At 45.9% G+C, this 15,699-nt stretch overlaps 1 protein-coding gene across 1 annotated transcript in view; it reads left to right on the forward strand.

The window, feature by feature from the left end:
• PAMR1 (peptidase domain containing associated with muscle regeneration 1) overlaps positions 1-6,427 on the forward strand; it is a 38,026-nt gene extending 31,599 nt beyond the window's left edge. The window contains exons 9-11 of the mRNA XM_066583497.1: positions 655-902; positions 4,398-4,690; positions 5,108-6,427. Coding sequence (XP_066439594.1) covers positions 655-902; positions 4,398-4,690; positions 5,108-5,644 — 1,078 coding nt within the window. The 3' untranslated portion in view covers positions 5,645-6,427. The remainder of the gene's footprint in view (positions 1-654; positions 903-4,397; positions 4,691-5,107) is intronic.
• Positions 6,428-15,699: the final 9,272 nt, after the last annotated feature.

Raw genomic sequence — 15,699 nt, forward strand, 5'->3', positions numbered from 1 at the left:
TAATCAGACGGGGTCCCGAGTGGCAGATCCTCGCTGATCTACAATTGAAAGGCCTATCAATACTTATTACTGAACAGACCCTTTAATTTATCACCAATCATGAAAACAGAGGTTCAGAGCGCCACTCCATGAATGGCGTGGTGGTCACATATGCATTCAACTGCTCCATTCATTTAAATGGGCCTGCTGGAGACAACCGAGTGCAAGCGCTTGTCCTGCTCCGCATTACCATAAAGATGAATGGAGTAGTAGTGCGCACATGAAACCCCTCTCCATTAATCTCTGGACACTCAGGATCCCCATTCTCATTATTGGTAAGGATCCCAGCGGTCAGATCCCCACCTATCAGATGCTTATTACCCCTCCTGTAGCTAAGTGAAGATAAGTTACTTTCGTGGGACAACCCCTTTAAACTCAAAATGGCATATGTCCATGTGAAGTGGCCCACACTCCGTTTCCATAATTCCTATTGAAGTGAATAGGAGTTACGGAAACAGAGTTAGGCTGCCGCCACGGTTGTGTCCATGGCACCCGAGACCAGACGTGGGTTAGTCTTCTTAGCCAGGAACCGGTGAGATGGGAATACCCCTTTAATGCATTGCATGCTGGGGGCTGTGCCGCTTCCTTGACTCCACTACTGTCTATATTGTTTAGGGAGACTCCTCTTCACCAGCTCTACTCTTCATCATCATCGTCATCATCATTCATCAAGGAGAAGATTGAAATTTACCCCACGAAGAAGCCGGCTCTGCCCCCCGGAGAGCTTCCTAAGGGATTCCAGCACCTTCATACACAGATACAATATGAATGTGTATCTCCATTCTACCGGCGCACAGGAAGCAGCAGAAGGACCTGTCTGAAAACCGGAAAGTGGAGTGGGCGAGCGCCATCTTGCATCCCTAGTAAGTCCTATTTATGAAAATGCCCTGCTATGGGTTTGTGGCCTGCCTTTAGCTGTGGGAGTTGTAGTTTTGCACCAGATGGATTCTTGAACCTTTGAATCCCCGGCTACCCTTCACACAGTCATTTATAAATGATAGAACTCTGTCTGCCTGCAGCCACCACTAGGGGGTGCTCTGTTTATGGAAGTATACAGCTGCTATTGCAAATCAGCCTCCTATCAGGAGAAAGAAAACTCAATAAATGCCACCTACTAGAGGTAGCTATCATATAAGTCAGCGTCCCACAAGGCAAACTCGTGCCCCTCCCTAACTAAAAAGCTACACTGTTATTTAAAGGGGTTTACAAAATTAACAAAACAGGACTGCTTCCTTCCAAATGCAGTGCCACATCTGTCCATGGGTTGGTTGTGTTTGGTCCTACAGCTCAGCTCAGTGAATACGGCTCAGCTGCAATACCTCATAGAACCGATGGACAGATGTGGTGGCAGCGACACATCTTACGAATGTAGGGGCGGGGCCGTGCCCACCGTCGTGTAGCATCCCCTCTTTTTTTACTACACTCTGTAAATGTCTGGGAAGTGGGAAGACGAATGGCTGGAGTTTTGGGAGAAGAATACTTTTCCATTCTTGTGTGATGGAGGATTCTAGCTGCTCTATTGGTGAAAAGTCTGGACTTCAGGCGGCCGCTGCAGCACCTCGACTCTCGTCCTGCGAAATCAAGCTGTTGTGATGGGTGCAGTATGTGGTTTAGCATTGTCTTCCTGAAATATGCCAGGCCTTATGTGAGAGGGATGCTGTCTGGATGGAGCATATGCTGTTCTACAACCTCTATATACTACTCAGCATTGATAATGCCTTTCATGATGTGTGTGCTGCCCATGCCATAGGCACCAATGCCACCCCATACCATCAGAGATGCAGGCTTTGGAACTGTGCGCTGATAACAAGCTGGACGGCCCCTCTCTTCTTTAGCCCACAGGACACGGCATACGTGGTTTCCTACATTAATTTCAAACTTTGATCCATCTGACCACAGAACAGTTTTCTAATTTGCCTCAGAACATTTTAAATGAGCTTTGGCCCAGAGAAGATGCCGGCGCGTTTCTGGATTGTGTTGATATACGGCAGCTTCTTTGTGGATTGGTAAACTGTGTTCACAGACGATGATTTCTGGAAGTCCCCTGAGCCCATGCAGTTATTTGCATCCTGCCTATTTTTAATGCAGTTCCGCCTGAGGGCCCGCAGATCTCGAGCATTTAATATTGACCGTCTGCCTTTTCCCTTCTGCACATACATTTCTTTTGATGCTATTATGTACTGTAGATGGTGGAATATTGAAAGTCTTCTCAATTTTATGTTAAAGAACATTTTTTTGAAATTGTACCCCAATTTTTAGATGCAGTTTTTCACAGATTGGTGAACCTCTGACCAGCTTTGCTTCTGAGAGACTCGGCCTCTCTAACATCATTTTTATATACAGAGTCATGTGACTTAGTAGGAAATTGACCCCCCAGCTGTTTTTTATTAGTACCGCTTATTTTTCAAGGCTTTTTAAAACCGTGTCCCGACTTTTGTTAGATGTGTCGCTGCCATCAATTTCTAAATTAGCTCATTTAAAAAAATAATATAGAAAAATGTCTCCCGTCCCCCTTCTGATATGCGTTCTATGTTCTATTACAAATAAAATATGGTTGGTGAGATTTCCAAATCATTGCATTCTTTTTCTTTACATTTATTTATAGTTTACACAGAATCCCAACTTTTTTGGAATTGACGGCTTTGTCAGACATCCGTATATTAGGGGGGTTTTTACGCTGTCCCTCTCTGCAGGGGAAGGAGGTGGGCCGGGCAGGGAGCAGTGCACTGAGCTCCCGCCCCCTCTCCACTATTTGCAATGGGAGGGGAGGGGCGGGACTTAGCTCCGTCCTCCCATTGCAAACAGTGGTGATGGGCGGAGAGAGGGCGGGAGGTCAGTGCACTGCTCCTGTCCTGCCTCCTCACCCTGCAAGGGGGACAGCATGAAAACCCGGCCGATATATGGATATTTGAATAAGCCCTGAGGTTGTAGACAAATATACTATTGATTTGTGCCAAAAAGAACAGATGTCAAGCTTTACTTTCAAAAGTTTCTATAAAAGGGGGGCCACATTCGAGCGGCGTACGGTTTTTAGACATATTTATGAATTGCAACTTTTTGGGGTACCTCATGTTTGAGCTACATTTGGACCTTTTACCATTTCTGCCTGCTTCAGAAAAGTGGCAAGTAAATGGATGTGGCCTCCCGTGGTCTAACAGCTTAATTCCAGCTTTTAACTAGGGTGGGTTTGACTCTCTGGCACACGGGGTAACCAGAGCCGCGTGCCTCTTAATAAATGAGCACATTACTACAGCGCAGCTCATATCCAGACCTGCATAGGGAAGTGTGTGTGGGAGGGCGGATTTTAAAGAGAAACCAGAATTCTGGCATAAAAAATTAAATAAAAACAATTTTGCAAAATTCATACATGCACAAAGATTTGCAATTTTTTTACTTTTTCTGATTTTCTAAAAAATGAGTGGGGTAAGTGTAAAGGTGCAGGGCTACAGGGTTCTGAAAAGTTTGATATCACAAATCTATGGCAGCTAATGGCTTGCTTAGAATTGACTCTCTAGTGTACAATTGGCCAGAGATGCACCTCTTAAGGCGACCCTCTGGTTTCAGGACAAAACTCTGTTGCAGGATCTAAGAGTGTGGAGGGTATATCACCTGCAGTTGTTCTCCTTTGCTGGCCTTCCGATCTGCTGGTTCCTGGTCCTTTTTTTGGCCATCGAAGTTGGCCGACACAATCTTTGGACTACCTAATCCCCAGAGTGCACTTGTAGTGTTAGACTACTAATCTACTATACCTGCTCTCTGATTGGTCAGAACTGCTCATGTAATCGGCACAGGCCAATCAGTGAGCATCTTGGATGGCCAAACACAGGACCCCAAACCCTTAGATTGCAGGGGTGGCTGAGAAGAGCAACTGCAGGTAATGTACCCCCCTCCAATTCCAGACAGAATTATGCCCAGAGGGTCGCTTTACTAAGTTTGTCACACATTACACCCTCAGGCGGTTCAATAAGTGTATGAAATGCCGGTTTTAGTAAATATGTCGCACCATTTGTATTTTGTCAATATGCAAATAAGGGAGATGGAATAATGCTTCCAGAGTGCCACCTATTGGAATAAAGCATTCCTTCAAGCCAAAGTTAGGCACCTTATAAAAGCCTTGTAACAATGACTGGGAATTAATTGTTACCATGCTTGTATAAAGAGTCTAACTTTGGCTTGAAGGAATGCTGCCTTCCACTAGGTGGCACTGTGGAGTTATTATTCCATCTCCCTTATTTGCATATTACCCAGAGGAGCTTGCATGGCCTTTTGAGTCTCCTCACTCACCGTCTAGGTGCTCTCCCTAAGGAGAAAAGATAGTATTTTGTCAACGTAATGATATATTATAATTTTTGTCGCAGTTTGTGGGAAGCTGGAGAATTTCACCATTCCCCGGGTGTCCGAAACGCGCTGGCCATGGCAAGCCGCCTTGTATCGCAGATCGAATGGAGTAAAAGACGCCAACCTGCGGAAGGGCGCCTGGATCCTGGTGTGCAGTGGGGCCCTGCTAAACGAGCGCACGGTGGGGATCGCCGCTCACTGCGTGACCGACCTCGGCAAGAGTACCATTATCAAGGTGTCAGACCTGAAAGTTGTGCTGGGAAAATTCTACAGAGACGACGAGCGAGATGACAAGAGCCTGCAGCATCTACATGTCAGTAACCATGGCAACTGGGAGCAGGGATGTATATAGGATGGCAGCCGCGTTCCTATAGAATACCAGCTGAATTCTCAGGAGTAGACGTGGCTGTCCCTGATAAGGATTTAGGGGTCGTCGTTGCTCGAGGTCTAATTTCCCCCGAGGAATGATGACTTGTCTCACAGAAACAGATCCTAACAATGGCGACCATTAAATCTCTTACTACTCACCACCAGCCGTTTATAATGTACTGTGTATACTACCTTATGGTGCTTTACACGGGACTGTTGTCTGGAGAGTCACTAAGTGTATGAACAACTGTTGTTTGTGGGCCTTTACGCCAGTGGGCCTTTAACTAGTTCGGGGGCGTGAGGGTCTTTGACGGGCGTCTATTCGATCTCCTAAAGCCATTTTTGAACACTCTTTTTGCAGATCTCTGCAGTCATCATACACCCCAACTACGACCCCATCCTGCTGGACTCCGACATCGCAGTCATTAAACTACTAGACAAGGCGAGAATCAGTACCAACGTCCAACCGGTGTGTCTGACCTCGTCATCCGATCTAGACTTGGCTACACTAGACTCCAGGATTGTCACCAGCGGTTGGAAGATCCTCTCCGACCCCAAAGCACCAAGTTACAAGAATGAGACCATTCGTGCCGGGTTGGTGCTGCCGGTGGACTCCCTCCTCTGTGAGCAGCAGTACGAAGAGAACGGCATCTCAGTCAGCGTGACAGAAAGTATGTTCTGCGCCAAACAGGCACCGAGCCCCGCACCTCACATATGTCCTTCGGAAACTGGGGGTATTGCCGCTGCTCTGTTACCAGGACAGGCATCGTCTGAGAGCACTTGGCAACTCGTAGGACTGGTCAGCTGGGGCTATGACAAGACCTGTCATCAGGACCTCTATACGGGGTACACTAAAGTCATCACTTTCAAAGACTGGTTGGAGAAAAATATGAAGTAGACTTTGAGGAGGAGGTATTTGTCTCCAAATAGACATGGATTTAGGCCTCAAAAAGTTGGATGTTTTTGCTTTTTCTATTATTTATATATTTGGTCACAAAATTATTCATCTCAGAGTTCCGGACAAGTAGAATTTTTGTCGTAAGATGCAGATGTAGGGGAGGCAGCCTTTTTGAGGGCTCATTTAAAATTCACGAGGACATTGATTGATGCAGAACCAGTGAACATTTCAAGTCGCATGAATGTTAGGCAATGTCTCCACAATGTCAATAGTTTCTAAATAATTTACAGCCTTAAGTCAACACAAGGGAACGCCTCATCCAGGGGCGTAGCTACAGGGCATGCAGGGATGTGGTTGCACTGGGGCCCAGGAGTCTTAGGGGGCCCATAAGGCTTCTCTTCTCCATATAGGGAGCCCAGTACTATGAATAAAGCATTATAGTTGGGGGCCCTGTTACAGAATTTGCATTGGGGACCAGAAGCTTCATGTTTTGCCTCTGGCCACAACTGATAATGTAGTATAGACACGAATGTAGTAGTCAGTAACTTAAAGTGACCCTCCGGTCGTGAAAAAACATTTCTCCCGGGACTGGAGGGCGAGAGTAATACCACCACTGACCTACTTGTTTCTGGAGCCCCTCTTCGTGACAGAAGTATTGGTGCCTCACTCCACTAACTGCAGTCTATGATTAGCCCTTCCCCAAAATAAAGACACGACACAAGGAGATGGATTGGATTGGCCACAGCAGCCATTATGTTTAACAGTCATACATAAATAACATTCTCAACTAAAAAACCCCAGGAGGACATACTGAACCCCAAAACGCAGACAAAGTGAAGGTTGGTCCTCGAAGCCTCAAAGTCTGGCATCCACCAAAAGCTTCCACAGCACTCAGTTGTCTTACTATTAGCTGATCGCCACCGGACCAGTGGCACCAATTACTGGACTTAGTGCCCGTAATAGCTAGAACATCAATTTTTTTAGGTCCACATGTAGCCAGACAATAACATTTTAGCCATCTTGGGGTACAGAACCAAAACTGGCTCTCTGCCCCCAACTTCAGGGAAGGTCCAACAAATCACCAACTTTGAGGATTCTCCCACCACTCAATTGCTAAGCTGCCATGAGAAACCAAAACACTTCCACTGGCCCAACTCAAAACATGTAATCCCCAAACACCCCCCACAAACATACATACTTCTCCAAATGCAACCACCTAGCTGACTAACCATACACAAAAAAGAAAGGGAGCGTAGGTGAGAGATACAACCAGATGATAACCAAAATGGTATAAAACCCTCCTAATTTAAATTCACCCCTATCCCTCCTGACATCATATCTCCACCCCACCATAGTTCTGTAACCACCCAAGCTATGTCATGCTCCCCTCCCCACAATGCCGTCAGCTTTCAATAGATCTCTACTTTCTTTCAAGACAGTCATGGAGATTCTTAGACTTCCCGATGCACACTAAGCCTTGGTGGTGCATCGGTAGTCTAAGACATTACTGTACATGTCCCTCTGATTGGCCAGTGCTGTTCATGTGACTGTCTCCCAGTGCAAAATGTGTATGGAGTAGTAACAGTGACATTATGGTTATCTCAGAAGAATGAAGAGGGCCTCCAGGAACAGAAGGATGGGCTCAGAATGTGAAGAATGGACGGTACTAAATAATATATCGCTCCTCGTCCAGTCCCTGGACAAATTTCATCCCTGGAATCGAATGGTCGTATGGGCACAGGGCAAGTTTTTGACCACCACCTGCACAAATTATTACTCAAAATATTGCGCTTCTCCTTCACTGTGGATTTCACCGAATACTATATGTTAAAATGGTGAAATCTGTCCAGAAAATCTGCCGCTTTTCTACAGCATGATTGGCATGTTCCCATCTCAAGAACCCCATTCCAATGTGCTACAAATAGGAAACTAAAGCACTCAGTAATGACATGTCCTCTTCAAAAATGCCTCTTTTTTTTTGAAAAGCTGTATTCTTCTTTGCAGTTGTGTATTGGTCATTGCTATGGAGCCACCACATGCTAACTCCTTGTGCAATGATCTGCTGGGTGGCTGGGATCTCTGTAGCGCATGCACAATAGCATCTGGCCACCAGCTACCACTGCAATCTCCTGTTTCTTTACGTCTGAGACGCGTGAACAACAAAGATTGCAAATTTTTGAAGGGATATGTCATTGGTGAGTGCTTTAGTCTCTTATTTGCAGCATATTGGCATAAGGTTCCCAAGATGGGAATGAAGGTGTGAGCCAGCGGTGGGGCAGGAACCTCTTCCACTCCAGACCTGGTCACAGCTTCTGCAGTCCCAAGCATTATGACCCTGGTCCATGCCAATCTGTACCAATAGTCCATAGTGAGTAGTCAAATGATGATTAGCAGATGATTGCTTTGTATGGGGGTCATCTTTTCACCTATTAGTGGCCATAGGATGGTAAAGGTATTGTACAGTAGTAGAAGGCCTTAAAGGTGTTGGGCCAAGAGTATAACTGTTCATATGCCCTGTAAGGTATATGAACATCATTAAGTAGGATCCTTCGCTGGGGCCCCCCTCTGTGACCCACATGTAAGAGCCACTCAATAAGAGAGGCTCCCATTCTGGTGGACCTTCTGCTGTCTTGGTGTTATAGAAATCAGTTGACCGCTGGGGGTGCTGAGAGCGGGACCTGGGGCAAACAGCTGTTCACCCCAGGCCCAGCATTGTGGGAAAGTTTGTGCAGGCTGGCACAACTTCTTTAAGATGCCCCTACATCTACAGTAGCTGTTGGCCAAATGCTCATTAGGCTGAAAAGTATTTTCCCCGACACTGCCAAACATGTAAATGCTTAGTTTGGTGGAGTGTTCATCTGTTTAACATGAGGACAGTGGAGGAAGCTAGAGCTAGACTGTTCTGGCGGCTGCTTATCTCCCAAGTTGACGAAAGGATCAAGCATTGAAATTCAACCTGCCCGATCCTTCTTTTCCCCCCGAAATCATTCATAGGGGATAAGTCAGGAGGCCCCCATACACATACAAGAGCCATCTTGTCCCACCAATATTGGTCGGTTAGGATGTCTTTTGTCTATTGTAGATCTTTAGATATTCAATGTAGAAGGTCAGGTTTCCAGTTTCCCAGAACTCAGGATGTATTTGGGATCAATTCATTGACAAATTCAACCCCACCTCATCTATATGGCCAACCGAATGGTCAAAGAGATTTCCCTGCCTGGTCATTGGCCTTTCTGTAGGGTGGACTACATGCTTTCATTTTTGAGGGGAGAGTTATGTTTCTTGCAATTAGATCTCCTCAGAAGCATTCCTTATCTCCCCCTTCATGGTCAGAGAGACAGGAGAAGACAGCCATGTATGTATTATATACTTACAAGTAGTATAAAGGAACGGACATCATACACACATGTTAGGACCAAAGCTTGCACAACTTTTAGTAATCCATAATTTACTGTAATGTCATTTGATGTTCGGCCCCGATGTCATCAGGGCTGACAACTCTTCACACATGTACTTTGCTAACATTTCTATAAAAATTTGTTGGTGACTTACATGTAATGCCAACTTTTTTACCTAAGAAGTTAACAAGACGATCAACCATCAAAACCTGGAAACCTGTTTCATACGAGGATGGAAAATGTGGATGTTTTTGGAAAAACAAGTTTTTGCTATTGGTCTTCATGGGGAAATGTTTCAGATCCTAGAAACTAGTCTGTGTGTATATGTAATTACCGATCACAGATTTCAATAATGGGAAACATTGGAAGGCTTGTTGGGGGGTCTTTGCGTTCATGAATTGCTTAAAGTGGTTTTCTAGGACTTTGTTAGCAAACTGCTGGCATTCGAGCTAATCAGTTGAATGATGGGGCCGCGCCAGGAATCAGCTGATCAGCAGGGATCTCGAGCGGCGGGTCCTCGCCAATCTGCTACGGTATTTATGACCTATCCTTAAAAAGTGGCAAAACCCCTTTAAAGCATATACATAAACTCTTTGGGGGGCATTGTGTGCCATAAACTGCGCATCCCCTTAAAGTCATGATTCCCAAATGACCCCCATCTAGTAGCGCGTTGGACTCCTATTGGCCTTCAAAACTCGTCGTGGTGTAAATCCTACTGGGTGATGAAATAGTTCTGCAGGAATATCGGCCCCTGCGGACAGGAAGCTTCTTGTAGTTGCTGCAGATTAGATGGCGGTGCTGGCACGTCTGACCGCCAGACAGGAAGGGGTCAGCGATTCATGCTGCTTGTGCCAAATTCTAGCCTCCCATCAGCACGGGGCAACAGAAATCTGGATCCAGCTGACCAGGAGATGTTTTATCGCTGCTCAGTGATACAAGTTTTGCGCTCTTTTGACCCCTGCCAGTTTTTATAGAACTTTTCATCTGCTGTTATAGTCCATCCGTGTTAAGAAATGGCGATCTATACATTCGGACACGCTCGTCAGAACACTAGCGCTGTGTTTGGCTGCAGTTTGCTTGACTGTATATCGCCTGTTCATCAGAACGATTCCTGACATCCTCCCCTGACCCCTTTTGTCAATGAGTTCTTTTCGTCCACAGTATCCTCTTTTGCTGGATATTTTTCCTTGATCTCGCCATTCTTGGTATACTCTTCACACCGCTACAAAAGAATACCCCAAGCGGCTGGCAGTGAAATCCCGGCCCCGGCTAGTCCAGCACTGATGACCGGCCTCGTTGGAAGTCGCTCAGATCGCAGGATTTCCCATCTAATGTGGATTCACGCTGAAACTGATCCTCGGAAAACTTGTCACGTGATTCTATGCCGCGCTCCGGGGTCACGGGGAGAATTTCTCTACCGGTAAGCATCAATCCTTTAAAGACCGTGGGCCGTTCTGTGTCTATATGTATCTTTCTGGCATTCTAATGCTTTTTAGGGCTACCAGAATCTGGGTCAGTACGATTCGTTCTAATCCCCCAGTAAAACAGCTGCGAGCTTCCTTCTGGCTACATTGAGTCTTTCCCAGGCAGAAGGATCTGAGACGGAATATTTGTAAGAGCAGCGCACCAATTATTCCAGGGGAAGAGCCGCGGCGAGCTGCTGACAGGTGCGGATTTACAGAGTGATGGGGGCGAGGTGTACGCAGCTCATTTCGTAGGATCAAAACCCAACTAAATGGGATGCCGTTACCCAAAGATTCCCTTGTGAGACATAAGTACATTAATCTCGGCACAATGAACCTTGTATGTAGAGGATCAGACTGTAAGATGAGATACGAGGCTATTCCTCCACTGCAGGCAATGAGGGGTTAAGCATCTCGGTGGGAAAACCCTGGATCTGGGAACTTTTCAGACACTAATGATGCCCCCGAAGAGTTGTATAATGAATGTTAAACGCAGGCGGTTATCGCTAAATGCTGAATCATCACTTGTCGGCGGTTAACACGATGCCGAGGATCAGGCTGGCGTTATCCCCGGGCCGCAGAGGGGGTGAGCTCGTACCACGGTGGCTTACATAGCAGTGTCAGCCCAACACCGAGTCAGGGTGCTCAGATCAGCTTTGGTGGGTAATGGGGTCATAAGGCATTCGTGTCTGGTCACGATAAATCTGGTTTGGGCTGTGACCGGATCTCTCTGACATAGACCTGGGCCAATGCGGCCATTCTGGTCTATCATGTATGACTGGCATAGGCATCAGACACCATCACAGGAGTCCAAAAGTTCTTTTTCCCTGTCAGGCGAAGTAATAAGCCAACATGAACAACAGTCCACTATAGCGCCAGTACTTCACAACTTGACATTATTTATGAGGATTTTCCAACTTGGTGCTAACTCGTAGAGTGGAAGCGGGAGGACACGGGGCTGCAGTGATCTGCTAATCATGCACATACTCCATTAATTCGTTTTAGGCTATGGGGCTTTGCAATCATTCTATACTCATCCATAGGGCTCAGTGTAGCTTTTCTTTTTTCTGTGCAGCACCTTGCTGCTCACTGCCTCACTGCAGACACTACACTTTAGCTGTCCTCACTGCAGACACTACATTTTAGTTGACCTCACTGCAGACACTACACTTTAGCTGTCCTCACTGCAGACACTACACTTTAGCTGTCCTCACTGCAGACACTACACTTTAGCTGTCCTCACTACAGACACTACAGTTTAGCTGTCCTCACTGCAGACACTACACTTTAGCTGTCCTCACTGCAGACACTGCACTTTAGCAGTCCTCACTGCAGACACTAGACTTTAGTTGTCCTCACTGCAGACACTACATTTTAGTTGACCTCACTGCAGACTCTACACTTTAGCTGTCCTCACTGCAGACACTACACTTTATCTGTCCTTACTGCAGACACTACATTTTAGCTGTCCTCACTGCAGACTCTACACTTTAGCTGTCCTCACTGCAGGCATAGCATAAACACGTCAGGACAGCGCCTCTATGGACAACCCGGAGTAATATAGATAGAAATACATAGTAAAGTAAAAACAGGACTCACCCGGTGTTTAATGAAAAACCCCTGTATAGGGGCTCCACTAACACCTCCACGTCCAGGTGGGCTTGTATGGATCCCATAAGTGATCTTTTTGTTGTTTCTGTCATTCTAATGATGTATCGGAAGAGCTGCTAGGCTTCTGTGTCCAACTGTCAGGCTGGACCCACGTAGTAAACGAAGTTGAGTAGAAAAAAGATCCGCCTGCGCTCCTTCAGGGTAACACCAGGGAAGACGTCTCCATGCAGCCAAAGATTTGTTTTATTAAAATACTGAACAACGCGTTTCATCACTTTAAACTGCGACTTTATCAAGCTGACAGGCAAACAGCCCCCACACAGCATATGCAGAAATCAGGGGGGAGCATGATAGCAAAAAAGGAACCCATCAAAAATGCAGGGTGGGCCATGGAAAAGTAGCGTGCCACTAACAATACTGTAACAGGAAGAAAAAGCAGGCGCATTGTTTTTTCAAAAGCTTTATTGATTTACCCACATGTTACAACAAATGCTGGAAGCAGTCCCTGTTCACTTTTATGCACATCTAGGCACATCACAGCATGTTGGCTGATACTGCCTGTAGCTCTTCAACAGTGATGCTGCAGATAATGTTTATGATGTTTTCTATGAATTTTTTTTCCCTTAAATGAGGAAAATTGGCTTCTACCTCATTAGAGTTTTTTTTGCCTTCTTCTGGATTAACATTGGAGGGGGTAATAGGCTGAACTGAATGGCGATAGGTCTTTTTTGGGCCTGTGGCTTTGGATGTTTGGACTGAAGGAAACCTTGCTTTCTTCATGTTTGCCATTTCTGAACCAGGCTTGGAATACAACACTTGTAGTGGCCTGAAGGGCCCTACAGAGTAGTCAACAGGTTTACGAAGTCCTGGAGAACTCACTTTGAGCCCTTACAGGAATGCAGAAGGTGCCTTGCATGAGAAAAAGATGTTTCTCCTGTATAGCGGGTTAAAGCTAGTCTGCCTGGCAACCATTCAATTCTGATTGGCTGGTGGCATATAGATTCCTGATTGGTGGAGTGGGAGGAGTTGAGTGAAGTAAACAGTCAGTTTGCCCTTTGTCAAGCCCATGCTAGCTGCTCCATTCCTCCACAAACAGCCACTCAGTTCAGTACCAGATAACCTAGCCTGGAAGAAAGAAAGAAAGAAAGAAAGAAGTAAGTGAGTTCAGGAATTATAATGTGTTGCTTCATGCCTGTAAGAAGAATTGTTGAAGTGTTCTACTGTCTGCTAACCCTACTCAGTAACCATTAATCTGTCAAGTTGCACGAGTCAGTAAAAACTGTGTGCCTCCGGTTTTACAAAAGCTCGTTGGTCTGGACTCTTTATTTTATTAATTACACCATACTTAGAGGCACTGGCGTCACGTTGAACTGTTACCACTCTTATTATCAGTCACCCCTGTGTAATCCATCTGCTGCATAAGCCATCATCTTAACCTGGGTACTTGTCGGAGAAGACCTCATGCATTTCCTTAATTCCTTAATGCTATGCACATAGCCTTCTACAATAACTATTCGCTATTGCAGGAAGAACACAATGGGGAAGATTTATGAAAGCTTTCTAAAAGAAAATCTGTGTTTGTTGCCCCTAGCAACTAATCGCAGCGCAGCTTCTATTTCTTATATTGCTGAGGTAAAGTTAATGGGCTACGGCCTACTCCAAATAGTGCGGTGCTTGGATGGGAGGTGGGCTACATTTCAATGGCCCACCCTGTAAACCCTCATTACTAGCCATGTCTCCATTATCATCCCACTCCCACTGTATCATGGGTAGTAGCAGTTCTGTGGACATGGAACAGAATAGTAGTCACCTGGTAGCTTTTAGGCTGCATGAATCTATTCTGGAGAAGGTCTAAGATGGTCATCCTCATCACTACAAGCCCAATATTGTCATCCAATCTTCTGCCTGGGATACTTCATGGGTAAGTGATCCACGTCCTCAGTTATTATTACCCGCCACATATTCAAATAATCAGAGCCCAACAGTTTTTGTCTTCCATCATGTGTCAGAACTTCTAAGCCAAGTAAAATACTTTTTCCCATTTTGGTATTGTAGACAATTGAGACCCTCAATACAAATGGTTCCTTGACCAAATCAAGATGTATCTTGAGGTACACATCATAGTTATAGCTGTCACATGGATGGATGTGGACACACCTTGCTGAAGCAGCCCCTGGGGTACCCCCATTTTCACCCTTGCCTCTCCAAGCGGGATACAGTCTTTGCTGCAGTGTACCCAAGCCATTACTTGTTCAGTGGTGTAGCTTCTGATGCTGCACAGGGCCGGGCGCGGTACATAATGGTGTGAATTGCAGACAGGCAATGGTTGGGGCTGGCGGCACAGGTTTAGTAACAAAGTCCAGGCAGAAAGTTAGGGCAGGCAACGAGCAACAATAAAGTCCAATAATAAGAATTGAGGTCAGGGAGCACAGAGGTCAGTGTAGTTGATGGTCAAGTAGGAGTCAAATGGAATACATACTTACAAGGCCTTTGTCACAATGGCTATAGGAGATCGATTGTGTAGGCATCTTCCATAGGGGGAGGATGCCTAATATAGGAGGATGTTGCAGGTAGTTGATGGGGGATCAGATAGAGAAGCACTTTATGAGAAGGAATAGGAACACGCATGTGCCCTACAGGTTGGAACCATGGAGGAAGCAAAGACAGTGGAGTGTGCATGCTGCGGGGAATGCTGGCCTTGACCGCTGCTCCAGTGACAGGTGAGTTGCGGTGGTAGTTCACCAGGACAATAGCTAAGGTTTGTTTTTCACAGTTTCAGTTTACTGCCTTGGCTCCGCATATACATAAATTCCCTTATGCAAAGCAAAGTAGCTTATTTGAACTTTCTCTAGTACCCTGGGCTTGTGCCACTTGCCCCATCTATACTGCTAGCACACACAACCAGATCGAGCCGTATCTCATGTTGGACCTGCTGTAACGCAACGGGTCACTGGCTGATTTAACTTTAGGCTAAGCCTGAGAGCAGCTCCAAGAGGTCCGTGGTCTTTACCCTTCAAGCCTTTTTTGAGAGAACTCTTCACTTAAGAGAAGTGTGTTCCCTCTGGAGTAGTCTCAACACAATGATAGCTGCCTCTGGCGGGTCAAAAGGCATTGAAGCATGGTACCAGAGGATTGGGCTAGGATGGAGTAAAATATTGGTCCAAGATCAGGGCATACAGATTTTGTGCAATATAGTAAACAGGCAGGAGATTGAAGCAGGCGGAAATCAGGCAAAACGTGGTTAAAAAAAGCAAGTCAAGGTTAGGACAGACAGACTTTGGAAAAGCTGGGTATACAGGCTGAGGTTCAAAACTAGAAGGCAGACAGGAGATAGAACACCTATACTTGGAACACCACTCGAAGGTACCTTATTGCTTGCGTACTTTCCAGAGGAAAAAGGTGCCTTAAATAATCCAGGTAGGGCTAGGATGCGCTGGGGATGGGAAAGTTGGGCATACAAGATGTGGGCTGAGCACATTTGCACACCTTACAGACAGAGGCAGCAGTCAAGGTAATAGTGTGGCATCTGCACATAGAAGACAAGAGGATGCCAATGACCTTGACCAGCAGGAAAGGAAGATGA

The sequence above is a fragment of the Eleutherodactylus coqui genome, chromosome 11 (genome assembly GCF_035609145.1).
Source record: "Eleutherodactylus coqui strain aEleCoq1 chromosome 11, aEleCoq1.hap1, whole genome shotgun sequence".
Classification (NCBI taxonomy): Eukaryota; Metazoa; Chordata; class Amphibia; order Anura; family Eleutherodactylidae; genus Eleutherodactylus; species Eleutherodactylus coqui.